This window comes from Pezoporus flaviventris, unplaced genomic scaffold (assembly GCF_033815535.1).
Source record: "Pezoporus flaviventris isolate CSIRO_AGI_PZ_B2104156 unplaced genomic scaffold, CSIRO_AGI_Pfla_v1 ptg000078l, whole genome shotgun sequence".
NCBI classification, from domain to species: Eukaryota; Metazoa; Chordata; class Aves; order Psittaciformes; family Psittacidae; genus Pezoporus; species Pezoporus flaviventris.
In genome coordinates, this window is record NW_026892626.1 from 7860835 (window position 1) to 7875943 (window position 15109).

At 39.6% G+C, this 15109-nt stretch overlaps 1 protein-coding gene across 3 annotated transcripts in view; it reads left to right on the plus strand.

Moving 5' to 3' along the window:
* GTF3C1 (general transcription factor IIIC subunit 1) overlaps window positions 1-15109 on the plus strand; it is a 41650-nt gene that overhangs the window by 2703 nt on the left and 23838 nt on the right. For 2 of the 3 annotated variants that reach the window (XM_061473198.1, XM_061473200.1), the window contains exons 4-14: window positions 1670-1813; window positions 2374-2470; window positions 2933-3056; window positions 6304-6462; window positions 7100-7215; window positions 8614-8938; window positions 10673-10890; window positions 11470-11609; window positions 13166-13319; window positions 14299-14402; window positions 14641-14819. In XM_061473198.1, coding sequence (XP_061329182.1) covers window positions 1670-1813; window positions 2374-2470; window positions 2933-3056; window positions 6304-6462; window positions 7100-7215; window positions 8614-8938; window positions 10673-10890; window positions 11470-11609; window positions 13166-13319; window positions 14299-14402; window positions 14641-14819 — 1760 coding nt within the window. The remainder of the gene's footprint in view (window positions 1-1669; window positions 1814-2373; window positions 2471-2932; window positions 3057-6303; window positions 6463-7099; window positions 7216-8613; window positions 8939-10672; window positions 10891-11469; window positions 11610-13165; window positions 13320-14298; window positions 14403-14640; window positions 14820-15109) is intronic. The other variant, XM_061473199.1, reaches the window with a different exon arrangement.

A 15109-nucleotide genomic window follows, 5' to 3' on the forward strand; every position in this document is an offset into this window, starting at 1 on the left:
ACCTCACAAGCGTGTCGCAGTCCTTCTGGACGGCATTCCTTTCCTCCAGTGTATCAACCGAACCACACAGCTTGGTGTCATCCACAAACTTGCTGAGGGCGCACTCAATCCCACTGTCCATGTCAGTGACAAAGATGTTGAACAAGACCGGTCACACACTGATCCCTTAGGGCCACCACTCGTTACTGGTCTCCAGCTGGACATTGGGCCATTGACCACAACTCTTTGTGTGCGGCCATCCAGCCAGTTCTTTATCCACTGAGTGGTCCATCCATCAAATTGATGTCTCTCCAGTTTAGAGACAAGGATGTCGTGTGGGACAGTGTTGAACGCTTTACACAAGTCCAGGTAGATGACATCAACTGCTCTACCCCTGTCCATCAGTTCCGTAGCGCCATCATAGAAGGCTACCAAATTGGTCAGGCAGGATTTCCCCTTAGTGAAGCCATGCTGGCTGTCACCAAGCACCTTGTTGATTTTCATGTGCCTTAGCATGCCTTCCAGGAGAATCTGCTCCAAGATTTTGCCAGGCACAGAGGTGAGACTGACTGGTCTGTAATTTCCCAGGTCATCCATTTTCCCCTTCCTGAAAATGGGGGTTATATTTCCCTTTTTCCAGTCGTTGGGAACTTCACCTGACTGCCATGATTTCTCAAATATGATGGCCAGTGGCTTTGCAACTTCATTCCTCAGCTCCTTCAGACCCGCAGGTGGATTTCATCAGGACCCATGGACTTGTGCATGTTCAGGTTCTAAAGATGGTCTCGAACCAGATCCTCTCCTACAGTGGGCCCAAGGTCTTCATTCTCACAGTCCCTGCGTCTTCCTTCTATGACTTGGGTGGTGCAGTCGGAGCCTTTGCTAGTGAAGACTGGGGCAAAGAAGTCATTAAGAACCTCAGCCTTCTCCAAATCCAGGGTAGCCAATTCTCTGGATAGCTTCCAGAGAGGGCCCACGTTGTCCCTAGTCTGTCTTTTATTCGCAACATCTTCCTCTATTACCTGAACAGCAGCCTGAGTTACCAGCTCCCAAACTAGACCATGTATTTTGTGGATAGAGGAGCATTACAGAGCCTCTTGAGGAATTCCTGGTATTGGAGTGCTGGAGAAGATTAGCATTGCTGCTAAGGATTCACTGCTTTTAGGAGATGAAGCTTGTAAACCACACTGGCATTTTTTTTTTGCCACTTAGGAAGCTCTTTTAGGTAACTAAGATGATGGGTGCAGAGGGGAAGTATTTTGTGGGAACTTTTCTGTCAGTTCAGTTGCCTAAGACAGCTCAAAATGGAGTGAGATGAATATCAAAGTTATTGCAAGGGGGGCTGTGATTGTAGTGTAGCTGAATTTAGGAGAGGATGGAGAAGGAGGGCGTGGGACTACAATAGTGGTTCAGCTGTCTCATTAAACCATGCCATGACACTGATTATGCATAGGGACTGTAGGTTAAAACTGGAGGTATTTCTCTGTGTTTAATTGGATTAACTATGAAAATCAATTCCACAGGTTATCTTAATTTTGGCAGTTCCTAATTTTGAGATTGTCTTTTTGACAATTAACATATGTTGCCAAGACCATAGGTAATTTAGTTAAAGTGTTTTGGGATTAGAATTAATTAGAATTGATTTGCAGAAGTTCCTATGCCTATAGATATCTTGCCATCTTTTCTTTAGAGTGGATGCTGGAAAAATTCATTATCACCGAAGAGTATTGGACAGAAATGGTCTCATAACAATGCAGTCCCACGTCATAAGACTACCAAGTGGATCACAGCAACACTCAATTCTTCTGCTTCTGACTCGCTTTCATGTTGATAGGTATGTGCCAGTCAGGTGTTTTAAAGATCTCCTGACTAGATTTTGACCTTTTATGATGATGGAAGATTGCTCTGTTGTCACAGAACCATCACAGTTTCCCGCTATTGACTCTTCTCAATCTCTTCATTACCTCCTTTTCTGAATGCTGGGCAGTTTAAAACTTACTTGTCTTGGAGCTGTATACAGTAAGGGTATTCTAGTTCCTCTCACCTTCCTGCATAAACCTAACTCTTCATATTGTGGCACTAACCTTTCTGTTAATTTTGAGTGTTCTCACTTCACATGCATCTCTAATAGATTTTTTTGTTTTCCTGTCTTCGTTATGATTAAAACTTGTACTTCCGTGGATTGCCAATGAAGCAACAGCCTGGGCTAGTCACTGTTACCTCAGTTGAAGTCTCTTCTTAGTGCTATTCACAGAAGCAAAAACCCTGTAATTTCTAAAACCATCTGAGAACACTTCAGCATGCTTTCCCTAGCGAGTGACCTTTTGTAAATGTACAACTCGTGTTTAGAAAGCTTGTATGCATGCTTACATGTAAAATCATTTTCTTGGTTAGGAGGAGCAAATACGATATTCTGATGGAGAAACTCTCAAGTATGCTAAGTGCTCGTTCAAACCAGATGGAGACATTAGGAAACCTGAGGGAAGAACTGGTGAGATTCATTACTCTTTCAAATTCTCACTAATGTAGAATCATGATGAGAGGTATCAAAGGCAGTGATTTGTACTGCCTGATTTTTTAAGTTGCACAAAATTTGGAGGTAAAATATTAAAAGAAGGATCTTAAAAAGCTACTAGATCAAGTTGCTGTTTGTCATAAGGAAGGAGTTCTGTTCAATCCACAGATTCAGAAAAGTTCGTCAGTGGATATCATTATGCAATTCTGACTTGCAGTGCTGCTGCTGATTTGGACAGTAGAGTCAGAGGGTAGAACACACTCCAGAAGCCTCTTGTGCTCTGCCTGGTGTCTGCACTAGCAGGATTTAAGATCCTTCTTTAATATCCTACCCCACAATACTGTGATATAAGAAGAGGCAGTATGAATGTCTTTGGTACTAATCGCCTACAGGTGAGACTTTGGCTACAATGACTTTTGTCATTTCTCTTTGTGTTAGGGTCTTTGTGAAAGAACCTTCAAACGTCTGTATCAATATATGATGAATGCTGGCCTAGCCAAGGTAGTATCCATCCCATTACGAGACATACACCCTGGTGGAGGACCCTACAAGACAAAGAAAGGTAGCTAGAATCATGTCTTTGCTTTCTTTTTTGTGTAATTACATTGATACCATTCTATCTATAAGCTTCAAATATTAAAAGATGTGTAAGTGAAAATCTGCCTATGCAATTAATATGGAGAAATGTATTAATAAAGCTAGAATACTGCAGCCCACTTGAATTAGGCGTTTGTTCCAGGTTTTTAAGAAATGACTGGAGTCAAGTTTGCTGTATATCAGCTTAAGCTGTTTCAGTTGATTGCGACTCCTAATAAAACTGCTTACACCAGTACAGAGAGCAGGAACAAAGAGCAGTCTGCTGACCTTTCTGGAGGTTTGCAAGAACTGCTGATAACTTCCAAACATGTAGTGGAAAGACAAAGATGAGCAGAAAAACATGAAGAGAGGAAACTAAAGAGAGCAACTGCTCTCAGAAAAACATGCAGATAAAACTTGCATGGGGAAAAAACTACAGGAAGTAATTACAAAAAGCATGAGGAAGGATGGTATCACCAATTCAATGAATACTAAAGGAAATCTAAATCAAGTCTTTAATTACAGAAAATCCCAAGAGTCAGATTTTCAAGAGTTAAAAAGAAAATAGTCTAAAACAGTGTGGGTTTTTTTCAGAGATGAAGTGAACTATTTGTGAAAATAAAAAAAGAATCTGATACGAACTAAATATTGCAAATTGCATAGGAGTGATCATAAAGGAAGAAGTACAAGTGTCAATAAAAATATGAGCACTTTGAGAAGACAAAAGTGATGCCAGTTACAAAGACTTGTATTAAGGCTTTTGATTAAAACAACAAATTCCTTCAAATATTTTAAGTTTGAGGGAGGGAAATCCCTCTTTTTAGGGAAATTGTATTACGGACAAATAGAAGCAACAGCCAAAAGTAGGTACAGCTTCTAGCATGGTTCATAAAGAAATCTATCACTTCATACTGAGTAAATAAGAGAGTGATTGAATAACTTCAGTTGGCACAAAATACGCAGGTTCATCTCCTTCCCTTGATATCAGAGGGAGTTTTACACAAGAGAATTTAAGTTCATAGTTTCAGGAAGGCAGTAGAGATCATAAAAAAAAAATATTCGAGAATAAGAATAAAATAAAATACATGGGGAAATTATAATTAATTTTTACGAAATACCTGTTGTACATAGTTAATGTATTCTAGTTTGAGCAAGTGTCTCAGTATACAGAGACTTGCACAACAGGGGTAGCTTTAGTCACACTGTTGAGCATAGTCATCGACAAAAAATTATTTTCTCTCTTAGACTGTCTTCGAGTGGTGTTACACCAGGTTGAATTTGGTTTTACTTCCTCACACTGACGTGCAGAGATGTTCTAATGAGCTAAATACACTTGCAAATAGACCACAAAAGACAAGATAGTATCCCTAAAAGAGTTTATAATCAGTAGTAAGAACATTTAACTTCCAATTAAACTATTTACTTAAAAGACAAGAAAACACAAGTCCGTTTATAAGCTTAGTGGCAAGCCACAAAGCAGTAGGTGATCCAGGTTTGTCAGAGATTGGCATGATGGCAGCTGCATTTACTACTTAAGGTCATCAGAAATATGCCACTTGATGAATCTTTCACTTGAATGGTAATTTCATCTTGCAGACTAAAAAGCTGAAAAGCCACACAAATGCCTTAAAGACCACTATGTATTAAACTGTGATGAATTAATAATAGCTGATTTTCATTGGAGATCAAGATAGTTTAATCTCTGAAGTTATACAGGAAAGCAGATAGAAATATGTGGAATGCACTCAGGACAACAGCAGAACATTTGCTATGGGAAGCACGTTATTAGCGAGTAAAAGCTAAAGTAAAAGGAATTTGTGTTTTGCTTTGTGGGTTTGGTTTGGTTTTTTTGGGGAAGTGGTGGGGTTTTGTTTTCAAATACCGCTTCAAGTGAAAACTAGTAGGCTGTAGAAATACAGAGGACCTAATAACAGTGCCTGCAGCCCTACCACAATGTCAGCATTTAATTACTACCCTAAAACAGTGTCTTAGAATACTGGCAGGAAAAGGATTCAGATGGAGGAAAAATAATGGAATCATCTGTCCTGGTGCTCAGTCACATGGTTAAATTACTGTGGATTAACTTCATGTTGGCTAAGCTTCAGTAAGTGATCAGATACATGCATAAGATAAAATTCATTAGCTGTAACCTCAATGACTTCAGCCAAGCTTTCACCTGGCATTTTTCACAGCAGGGGAGTACAAGAGGAGCAGAGATGGCTGTAGCTGTTTCCACCCACTGCTGCAGGATGAATTGGCTACTTCTGCAGTAGCTGCTGAATCACTGCAGCTTGATAAGCTGGCAGTGTGCAGTAACCTGGTTGTAGTTTACTACCAGTCTCTTAAATTGTTCAGCAGGAGCAAGGTGATGCTGATGATTGTAGGTCAGGGACCAGAATTGCTGCAGCTTGCCTGAAGTCATCTGTCCCCACTCTACCCTTCTGGGGTCTCATAGAAAAGTAGGTGGAGAGTTACTACAGCACAGCAAGTGCACATTAACATGTTAAGATGTGGAATTTGGTCATGTATGAGATTCTAGTGGCTGGTGGGCAGTAGTAGGTTCTGGTGTATGCTTCCACCAACATGCATGCACACAAATACAGAAGAACGTGCAAGGACAAACAATAAACTGACAGTTATTTTAGGTCCTGTGAATATTAAATATTGGGAACTTGCAGCAGGACTTGGTAGGGCCCAGCAACTTGTACCCACTTTGATCATTTGCTGAGGAAAGGCAATCCTGTGTTAAGGGGCAGTTTTGCATCCAGGTAGCTTACTGTATGGATTCTGTATCTTCGAATGTATGGGTTTATTTCATTATATGACTTGCATTTATAGAAAGTGAGTCTGTAGAGGGAAAAAAAGGAGTGTTCTTATACCCAGTGAGTGATCTCACGGTCACGGATGTGCTCTGAAGATGTAGTACGGTGGGTCAACAGTTAACCCTTTAATTGATTTATTTATGCTTTTGAAATTTCTCCTGTTGGGCAGCCCTAATGGTGATGTGCATATGAAGGTTTAGAGCACCTCAAATTCAGCTAGGCGGTATTTTGGCAGATTTGTATATAGGGAAAAGCTGCTGCCACCCTTTCCTAGAAATAAACAGTTGTCTTTGATCATTTATTCCCCATTCCCCTGCTAGTTATTCATGCTGCTGAAAAATAAAATGATTTAAATACATGCACCACCCCCTGCATTTTGTTAAGAGTTGTTACTAACATTCGTGTTCACAGGGACTGATGTCATGGTCCGTTGCCTGAAATTAGTAAAGGAATTTAAAAAGAAAATGGAAGAATACCACGATGATGATGAAGAAGAGATCATCACAAAAGCTGTTCAGCCTGTGGATATTGTTTGCGAAAGGGATATGCTCACCCAGGCTTATGAGCTAAGTAGGTGATGTAGTAGGACATCCTAAGATTTTTCCCATTCCCTTCTTACTCCTTGTATGTATATAAGAAAGGAGTTTGGTGTTTTTGTTTGGGTTTGGTTTTTTTTTAAGTTCTGGTTGCTCTTTAAATACTGGGAATTGTCAAGTTTTCATGGAGAAGATTAGCTTTATGTTCAAATTAGATTGAAGCTATAGGTGCTGCCTTAGCCTTCCTGGAAGCTTACCGATACCACTCAAATAAAACAGCGTGGCAAAACCAGGATGTTGTGGTGGGGTGGGAAAAGATTCTGAAGAAAATGGTGTTCCTCCTTCTTCTATCTCTTTTCATTTCATAATGGAGAAACTAATAACTAACTATGGACAGCTGTCAGGGGAAAAATTCACCCCTGCTTTTAATCTGAAGCTATCGCCTTCAAACCTCATTCTGCTGGGGCACTGTTTCAGGTAAAGTCGTGTTTTATGACAGTATTTGACTGTATATTGTATTTGTCTGTGAAAATATCTTTAGTGAGGAATGTTACAATATATAATTCTGGCATATTCAGTTATTCAGAGCAAATATAAATGTATATACAAAAACATGTATATACAATTGCATAAAATTATTTCTCTGAGATTTGTTTTGCTTTCTGAAACAGTTGAAAGTAGGGGAACCAAAGGTATTTCTCAGGCAGAAATTCGCTTGGCTATGAATGTGGGGAAGCTAGAATCAAGGATGCTGTGTCGTCTTTTGGAGAGGTACAAAGTTGTCAAGGTAAGATGCTTATTGAAACTGGAAATACAATTGTGGTTACTGCGGTAATGTGTTATAACATTGTTAACCTCAAACAATAGAAACAGCAGCGATTTAAGAATTGACAGTGAAACAGTCCTGATAAGATTGAAAAGCGTATGACTGCAACTGAGGAAAAGGTATATAAGACCTAAGCATTCAAAAAGCATTAGGATTGTAACCTTCTGTAGTCTGAGGGCTAAGCCTAGTTGTTAGAAGGTAGCATATCTGCTCCTCTAGCATACCTTTTCTTTATTGTTTCCTAGTCAGCTGCCTTGACATCTAATAGCAATAGCTGGCTGACCCACACATACAAGTATTTTACATTGGTTTGTGACTGGATGCTTAAGTAATAAAGAGCATGGGGAAGAATGCACATGGCCCCATATTTTCTGTCTGTATGGAACACGCATTCTGGTGAGCCACACCAGCTGGTGGGATTCTGTTGGATGCTGCTTCACAGCATTACAGAGAAACACTGTTCCCAGCACCATGACACAGGTCTGCCCTCCAAAAAGAGATGGGGCAGAGAAACTGGTCTCAGCCCTGCTTCACCTGTCATTTGGACCTAAGTAATTACCTAAGTAATTCACTGTACAATCAGTGGTAACCCAAGTGACCTGGGGGGGGGGCTGTTATTTCATGAGTTGAGATTTTTCTCAACTCAAAATATTCTCTTTGCTTAATTTGTGGCTCCAGGACTTCTATTTTGCAAGATTCTCTACTGAAAGGTCTTGTTGGAGACCCTTTGTACTTTTAAAATCATTCATCTATTTGCTTTTTGAAAATACCAGTGAATTCTGGGAAAAAAAGTTTCTTCTTTTAGAGGTTATGATGATGAAACTCATTATTTTGAGATTTTTTTTTATTTGAACAAGATGAATTTTGTTGAAACAAAATTCATCTGTCATTTCTCACATGCACCCATCTGCCCCTTTTCATAAAGGCAGGATAATTGCTATCTCCCATCGATAGAGAATATTTTTACTAAGAGCTTGTCATTTGGGAAAAGGTTCTGTAGAATTAAAAAAAAAAAAAACAACAAACCCTATATAGGATATCTAAAATTTTTTTATTTTATTCTGAATATATATAGTTTGTTCTTCCTTAGACTTTTCTACATCCCACATACTGCAGGCACTTCATTCTAGTATGCAGGTAACGCAGATTGATTTCTTTTTCAAGCTTGGTGTTTCTTTTGATTTTTGTATGTTAGGGTGAGTCCACATTTTTGTTATTTAGAAAAAAAAAGGGAGAACACCATGATATATTTTAATGTCAGTCAAGAGCAGTTAGAAAACTTTTTCACTGTTGATGTTGAAGACCACTGCAAGAATGGAGAAATAAGGTGGAAAAATAACGTTCCAACTGTTCCCTTAGGGTTTTATGGAGGATGAAGGTCGGCAAAGGACAACAAAGTATATTTCATACATTTTTGCAGAGGAGAGTGATTTAAACCGTCAGTTTGAGAGAGAGAAGGCTAGGAGTGAGCAGCTAGCTACTGTTACTTTGGCTCCAGTGCCAGGAGATTCCCCACCTGCAGAAGATGTGTCTCCAGGAGAAGATGATACTTTGGTCTCTGAGTCTGACAATGAAGAAGAAGGGAAAGGTGGCAAGAAGAGAAGAAAAGGTCAGAAGGCCAACTCTGGTTCTCCATCGAAATTAAGTTTCCAAGATGATACCCATCAATCAACACCAGCTAAAGGTAGAGTATGATTTTGAAATTTGGGGGAACCTTACATTTTTCTTATGGATCCTTTTATTAAAGAAAAAAAATATGCTGTAAGCCTCCATTAAAGCTTTCGGTCATATATTTATCTTTGCACTTACTTGATTATTTCCATGGGTTTTTTATGCTCTCTTTCCCCAGAATTGTTACATTTTGGAATTCTCTAAGTAGTAATGTCTGGAGATTCTCAGGGCTGAAGTGTGCTCTGATACTTGTGTATCAAATATTGTTTATGGTTATCAGTAATCACTGAAAAGATAATTGCTTCTCCTTACCCTGTACCATTTCTTCTCCTCTTCCCCATGCAAATGAAATGGGCTCACACACCATACTGCTTGGATGTTCACTTTTCTTTCTTATGGTGTAAAGGGCTGAAATGATTCTGCAGAGGGTCAGACAAATTCTGAAACTGTTGCAAGAAAGGAGGCAGGATTGCGTGGCTAAAAGCCAGCACAGTATGGAGATCGTGCTAGCTAGCAGTAAGGTTGGCTTATGCGGCTGGAAGAACAGCATCCTTGGGTAAATTTTGTATCTGCCTTGGGTGTTCTGTGATGAACTGAGAAGGTATCTGTCATAGCTTCTCTCTTTCAGAATATCTTACAGCTCAGGCTGTGCCCATTAGAGAGCACCATCTTCATAGAGCTTTAGCTTTAAAGTCCTTGAAGACTTTAAAATGGATTTGGCCATATTTTGTCTTTCTTGAAATATTTTCTTTCCTCCTCACTAAGGAAAAAGACAGGCTCTGCCTCATTAAAACACATTATTTCATTCCACTGGATGTGTAAATGTCATCTTAGGTGTGGGAAATGGCACAGGAGCTGACAGGAACATAAAAATTCTTCCCCTTTTAGCACCAGGGTTTTTTTTTTCACTTGGAAATGTCTGGTATTGAGCCTTAGAGTGTGCAAAATGTATTTATTCATGCACTGACGTAGACCTTCAAGTGGGGTGAGTATACATAGAGTAATATGTCTGAGACCAGATAAGATGATAACTGACTGCTTTCAGCAGCAGTGGGCTTGGGATGCCTTGACCCATAGCCTTACTCACCTAAACGTATTGTAACAAATATCTTGTTCCTTAAGCTAATTGCTTCGTCTTTCTTTAGCTATTTGGAACATCTTAATGTGAAAGCTACCATCCTTTTGGGACGTATGTTTAAGAGGATATGGTGGTTTATTTTTTAATTTTCTTTATTTTAACTATTTGTATGTTCCTATAGCTTGTCTGTGAAACTCCAAGGGAAAAAAGGAGAACAGATCATCATTTCTCTTGTAGATTATCTTTGGAGTAATACTAAATCCTTGTCCTCATTCTGCTTTGAGTCAGAGAAGTCAGGTTTCTGGCAGAACTTGAGAATCTTTGTGACAGAAACTCTCCTTTCTTCAGACAGCAGTTTCTGGATAAGCTAATCTGGCATTTCGTGGTCTTCTATGCCTGCTATGAAGAGGCTTCTGCATGAAGAGAATTACCTGATGACAGGGAGCTCACTTTTTAAAAACTTTTCATTTTGAAGGCTGAATGCAGTCATTCATTGTCAAACCACTGCTTCCAGCAGAGTAGAAGAATAGGTGAAAAATGTAGCGAATGCTTTTAAGTGCAGTTACCTGCATTGTGGATGGGGGAATGCCTTTTATAGCAAGAGAAGCTGAACATGTACAGGGCATCATGAGAGCAGAATAATTACAAGGCTGTTCGCTCTTAAACCAGGCTCAAAGCCAACAGCCGTGAAGCCTCCGGGGAAGAAGCTGCCTTCCCCTCTCATTCTTGAAGAGCCCGATGAGATCCCAGACAATGTTTTGGGGGAGAGTTCTACTTTGGAAACTCTAAAGCAGGAGTCCAATCTGTCAACATGTGCTCTTTCCACTGATGAAGATGGGGATGGGGATGTGGCTGTGGTGGAGGAGGTCAGTCTTGAGGACCCTAAGGTAAGATCACATGTTTGAGTACCTTCTTGTTGGCACACCTGTCTGAGCTAAGTTACGCACTTTTACAGCAAGCCTTCAAGCTATAGTTTTGTATTAATTTATGGGATTGGGGTTTTGGTTTGGCTTTTTTTTTTTTTAACCTTTCCTTTTTGTTTATTTGAGGGTTTCATGATTTTTTTGTTCTTGGTGGTTTTTTTTGTTTTGGGTTTTTTAATTCACTGTCAAAGTACATTCATATTTTGGCTGCATTGGAGTTATAAGCAAAAGTTATTCCAGAAGATAGGAAGGTGGATGTCCTAAATACAGTTCGGGTTAGTTCCCTGTGCTCTCCAAATTCCATGTGTTGATTTAATGCATGTCATCACTTAACGTCTGCTGTGTACACAAGTGCTACATATCATCTGTTCTGTTCCCTGCCTGTGATAGGGAGGTAAAAGGTAACCCTCACGTGACTAATTTGTTACAAATAAATATACTAAAACTCAATTCCACAGTTGCTGCTGTGGGAGGAACCAGTGTTAGGCAGAAGACATTGAACAAGTTATGTAAAATTTGTATTTTGTCCATACTGTGCACTAGAAGACGTGTGGCCAAAAGAAGGAAAAGCGTTCCAAGGCTACCGCAGCGGAGAGACCTCATGAAACATACAGGCTGCTGAAGCGCCGCAATCTCATTGTAGAAGCTGTTCGAAACCTCCGGCTAATTGAAAGCTTGTTCACGTGAGTCCCTCTGAAAACAGTGTCCAGGGGGCCTGATGCATTTTGGTAGTAGAAGCACTACTTCAGCAAGCAATCTGTGTGCTTATTCCAGTGGTGCTGTTTCTTGTCCCTGATGCAACTCTAATGTTGGACATGATGGCACATGAAAGGTGGGGGGGGGGCTACAGTTATACTGAATCTTAAAACAGCTGTTTGGAAGCAGTAACAGTTCTTTGCAGATAATTACACAAGTGAATTTTTATAGAGTGCATGTCCCATAAACAGAGATTGGAGAACTTTTGTCTCTGTTCACAATATGCTGGTGTTTGGGGCCACATAGTAAGATACAGCACTTCCCTGCTTGAGGATTCTGTCATCTGCGTAGGTTTTATCTCTGCATGGCTTCAAAAACTGTTTGTGTTTTATTCTGTCATGGACTGCAGAGGTTCATGATGTCAATCAGTCATTCAGTGATCACGAGGATTCTATCAGGGTCCTGAAAGTGTGCTTTTCTTTTCAGTTTTGAGTGGTACAGTTCTGTGTCTTCTCCTGACTTGCTTTGTCTGGATTAAAGATCCTTCCCTGAATTTTACAATGTTTTTCAGTCTTCTAAGATTCACCACCAAAGAGAAATCAAAATTCTGGTGCTCTTCTGGAGTCCCAGCTTCCAAATTGGCAGGAATTTAGTATAGGAATTATAGGTAAGAAATCATAGCCTTATTCTCCTCTGGTTTGAGAATTTTGAAACCATCTGTCACCTAGTTCAATTGCAGATGTTATAAATTTTTAAAGTGTTATAAAATTAGAGCCTTGTCTTCTGGCACCAGCCTCATCACCCATTGATCTAGTCTCATCCAAGCATGAGATGAGAAAATAGCTCAGCTCTCTGCTTTCCCTTTTAGTGCCGCCCACAGATAGGTCACAGGTTTCTTCAGCACTGATGAAGGTTCTGCCCCTCCCCAGTCTCTGTGAAGGAGATTTGCTGGGTCCTCACTCCAATTATGTTAGTTACCAGGATGTAGAAAAGAAAATGAAAACAAGCAATAAGAGAGTAGGGTGTGAGTGAGCTCCTGCAGACTGCTGCAAAGGAAGAAGTGAGCTGGTTTCAAGTGATTGGGTATGTATATCTGTATTGTGAATACATGTGTAATTTCTGAACTCTGGATGCCACTAAGTAAATTCTTTCTGCCTCAAGTTGAACTGAGCTCACGAATAGAAATATAAAATGCATGTGTTTAATCACCACCTAAAAAAGCTGTAGCCTTTCCTAACCTTAGGGGGCCTGGATTCGTAATTACACTATAGACATAGATGGAGAAATCAGGCATCAAGAATCTGCTGTCATAAGAAGAGCAGTTCTTACAGTTCTTACCTAAAGAAGGAAGAGCTTGCTTACAAAGAAACTACCACTGAAATTTAAAGCTAAGTTAGTAATTTTTTACAGAAAAAGGGAAAAGTGAGCAGTAGTTGCTAGAAGTAGGGAAATACCCATTTTCCCCACATGCTCTTAGAAACTGCTCAAGCAGTTTGAAGCACTTCTGGACTTAAAATACAAGCTATTTTTTTGCATCTTTTAGACTTCAGAAGATGGTGATGGATCAAGAAAAGCAAGAAGGTGTCTCCACTAAATGCTGCAAAAAGTCTATCATACGACTGGTACAGAAGCTTGCACGAGAAGGGCTCCTCAAAGTCTATCGTACTACAGTCATTCAAGATGGCATAAGTAAAAAGGTGACTACACAAGCCCTGGAAGTAGCAGCAGCTTTTCTCACAACCTTCTGATTTATCAAAGTGGTTTTGGCCTTTTTACTGAAGTACATGGATGACTTCATTTTTTGTAGCAGAACCCACAATCAAGCTGCCCAGAAGCCACATGTCCCAAGCTAAGCTAGTGTGAAAACCCGATTAGTGCTTTCAATTATTGTGCTGCAGATAATTGTGAGACCAAGGAATAGTCCACAGATCAAAGTCTCTGAATCTCGCTTCTGAGAGGTTCTGCTACTTATCAGTTATGCAATTCAGGATTCTCTCCCTGCACTGTCAGGCTGCACCACAATTCTATTTAATCCCCTTTTGAAATCTAACAGCATATGAGAAATCCAGAAGTTGCCTTCTGAGTTGAGATTTATAAACATGATCTATTTTTTAAAAACAAAATTCACCGTTACTGAGGTTTGTAGAAGTAAAATGTCTGTAAATGTCAGTTGTAGAGCTGAGGCTTGTCATTGTAACTTAGTGTGAAACCTTCATAAGCAGGCAGAGAATCTGTTGAAAATTACCTGATGCACAATTACTGTAGGGCATATATGAAATCCCATCTGAATTGCGTCTGCACTTTCAGCAACAATATGTATTAGTTTGGCCTTCTGATGTATGGCTTTTCATTTATTCCTTTCATTCTAATATTTGCAAATGAGGTGTTTATTGCCCAAATATTCTAGATTTTAAAAATGAAAAAACTGAGGCTTTAGAGATGACATTAACAGTTTATTGCTACAGAGATCATGGTCTGGCCTCTTGCTTAATGCAAACTAGCAATGGGAGTTTTCATCCAAAAGTGTTTATATTCTGTGTTATTAAATCTCCATAGGATTACTTCACTGTGGCTACTGTTAATTAACTGTGTGTTAATCTCTGATAATTTATGCATCTGATTAAGAGCCAGTATCTTCATAAGTACCTGTTGTTTGTTTTCTGCTGCTCTGAACAGGCAGAGTTTGTTGTGCATCCTTCAGTGAGTCCTAATGATCCCCTTGTAAAAAGCGCCATTGAGCAGGTGCGTTTCCGAATCTCCAATTCAAGCACTGCAAACAGGCAAGTGGCAGCAATGGTTTGGATGGCTTTTGGGGAATTTGGCTTATCTAGGACATGCAAAAATATGCAGAAGAAATATACACAAAATTAGCAAAAGAAAAGAAAAAGCTGCTCTTTAGCAACAGAGGAATTGAAGCACAAAGATGAGGCAAGATGCTGAATATCTGCTGAAGTTGGGAAAGAAGAGGGATTGAACTCTGCTTATTTTTTACCCAAGTGCTGTCTGGTTTTAATGCAGGATTAAAGTTCCCCAGACGCCATCCCAGGACCAGGCCAATGAAGAAGGTCTGGGGCAAGAGGCAGTTCCTGTTTCAGGAGAAACACAAGAAAACTCATGTAAAGCTGATAACAGTCGGGCAAGAAAAACTGATGACAAATTGGGTGTAACACAGCTAAAAAACTATCACCCAGTTACAGGTACAGCTAACTTCTTTTTTTCTGTCATCTTTCACTTTCCATTTTATTATTAGTAATCACTTGCAGATGTTGGGCTCTCCTAAGATACAAGTGGGGTTTTTTTTCTTTATTTATAAAAGAAATGCTGGGTTTACATTAAAGTAGTCTCACTACCCAGTGGTTTTTTAGTGGCTTATTTTTTCACAATTACAAACTAGGATATTTTTATTCGCTACTACTTGTAATTAATATTTGTAACTTGCAGACTTTCAACTGCTCATCTTTCCTTCCAGTTTCTTCACATCAGTTTT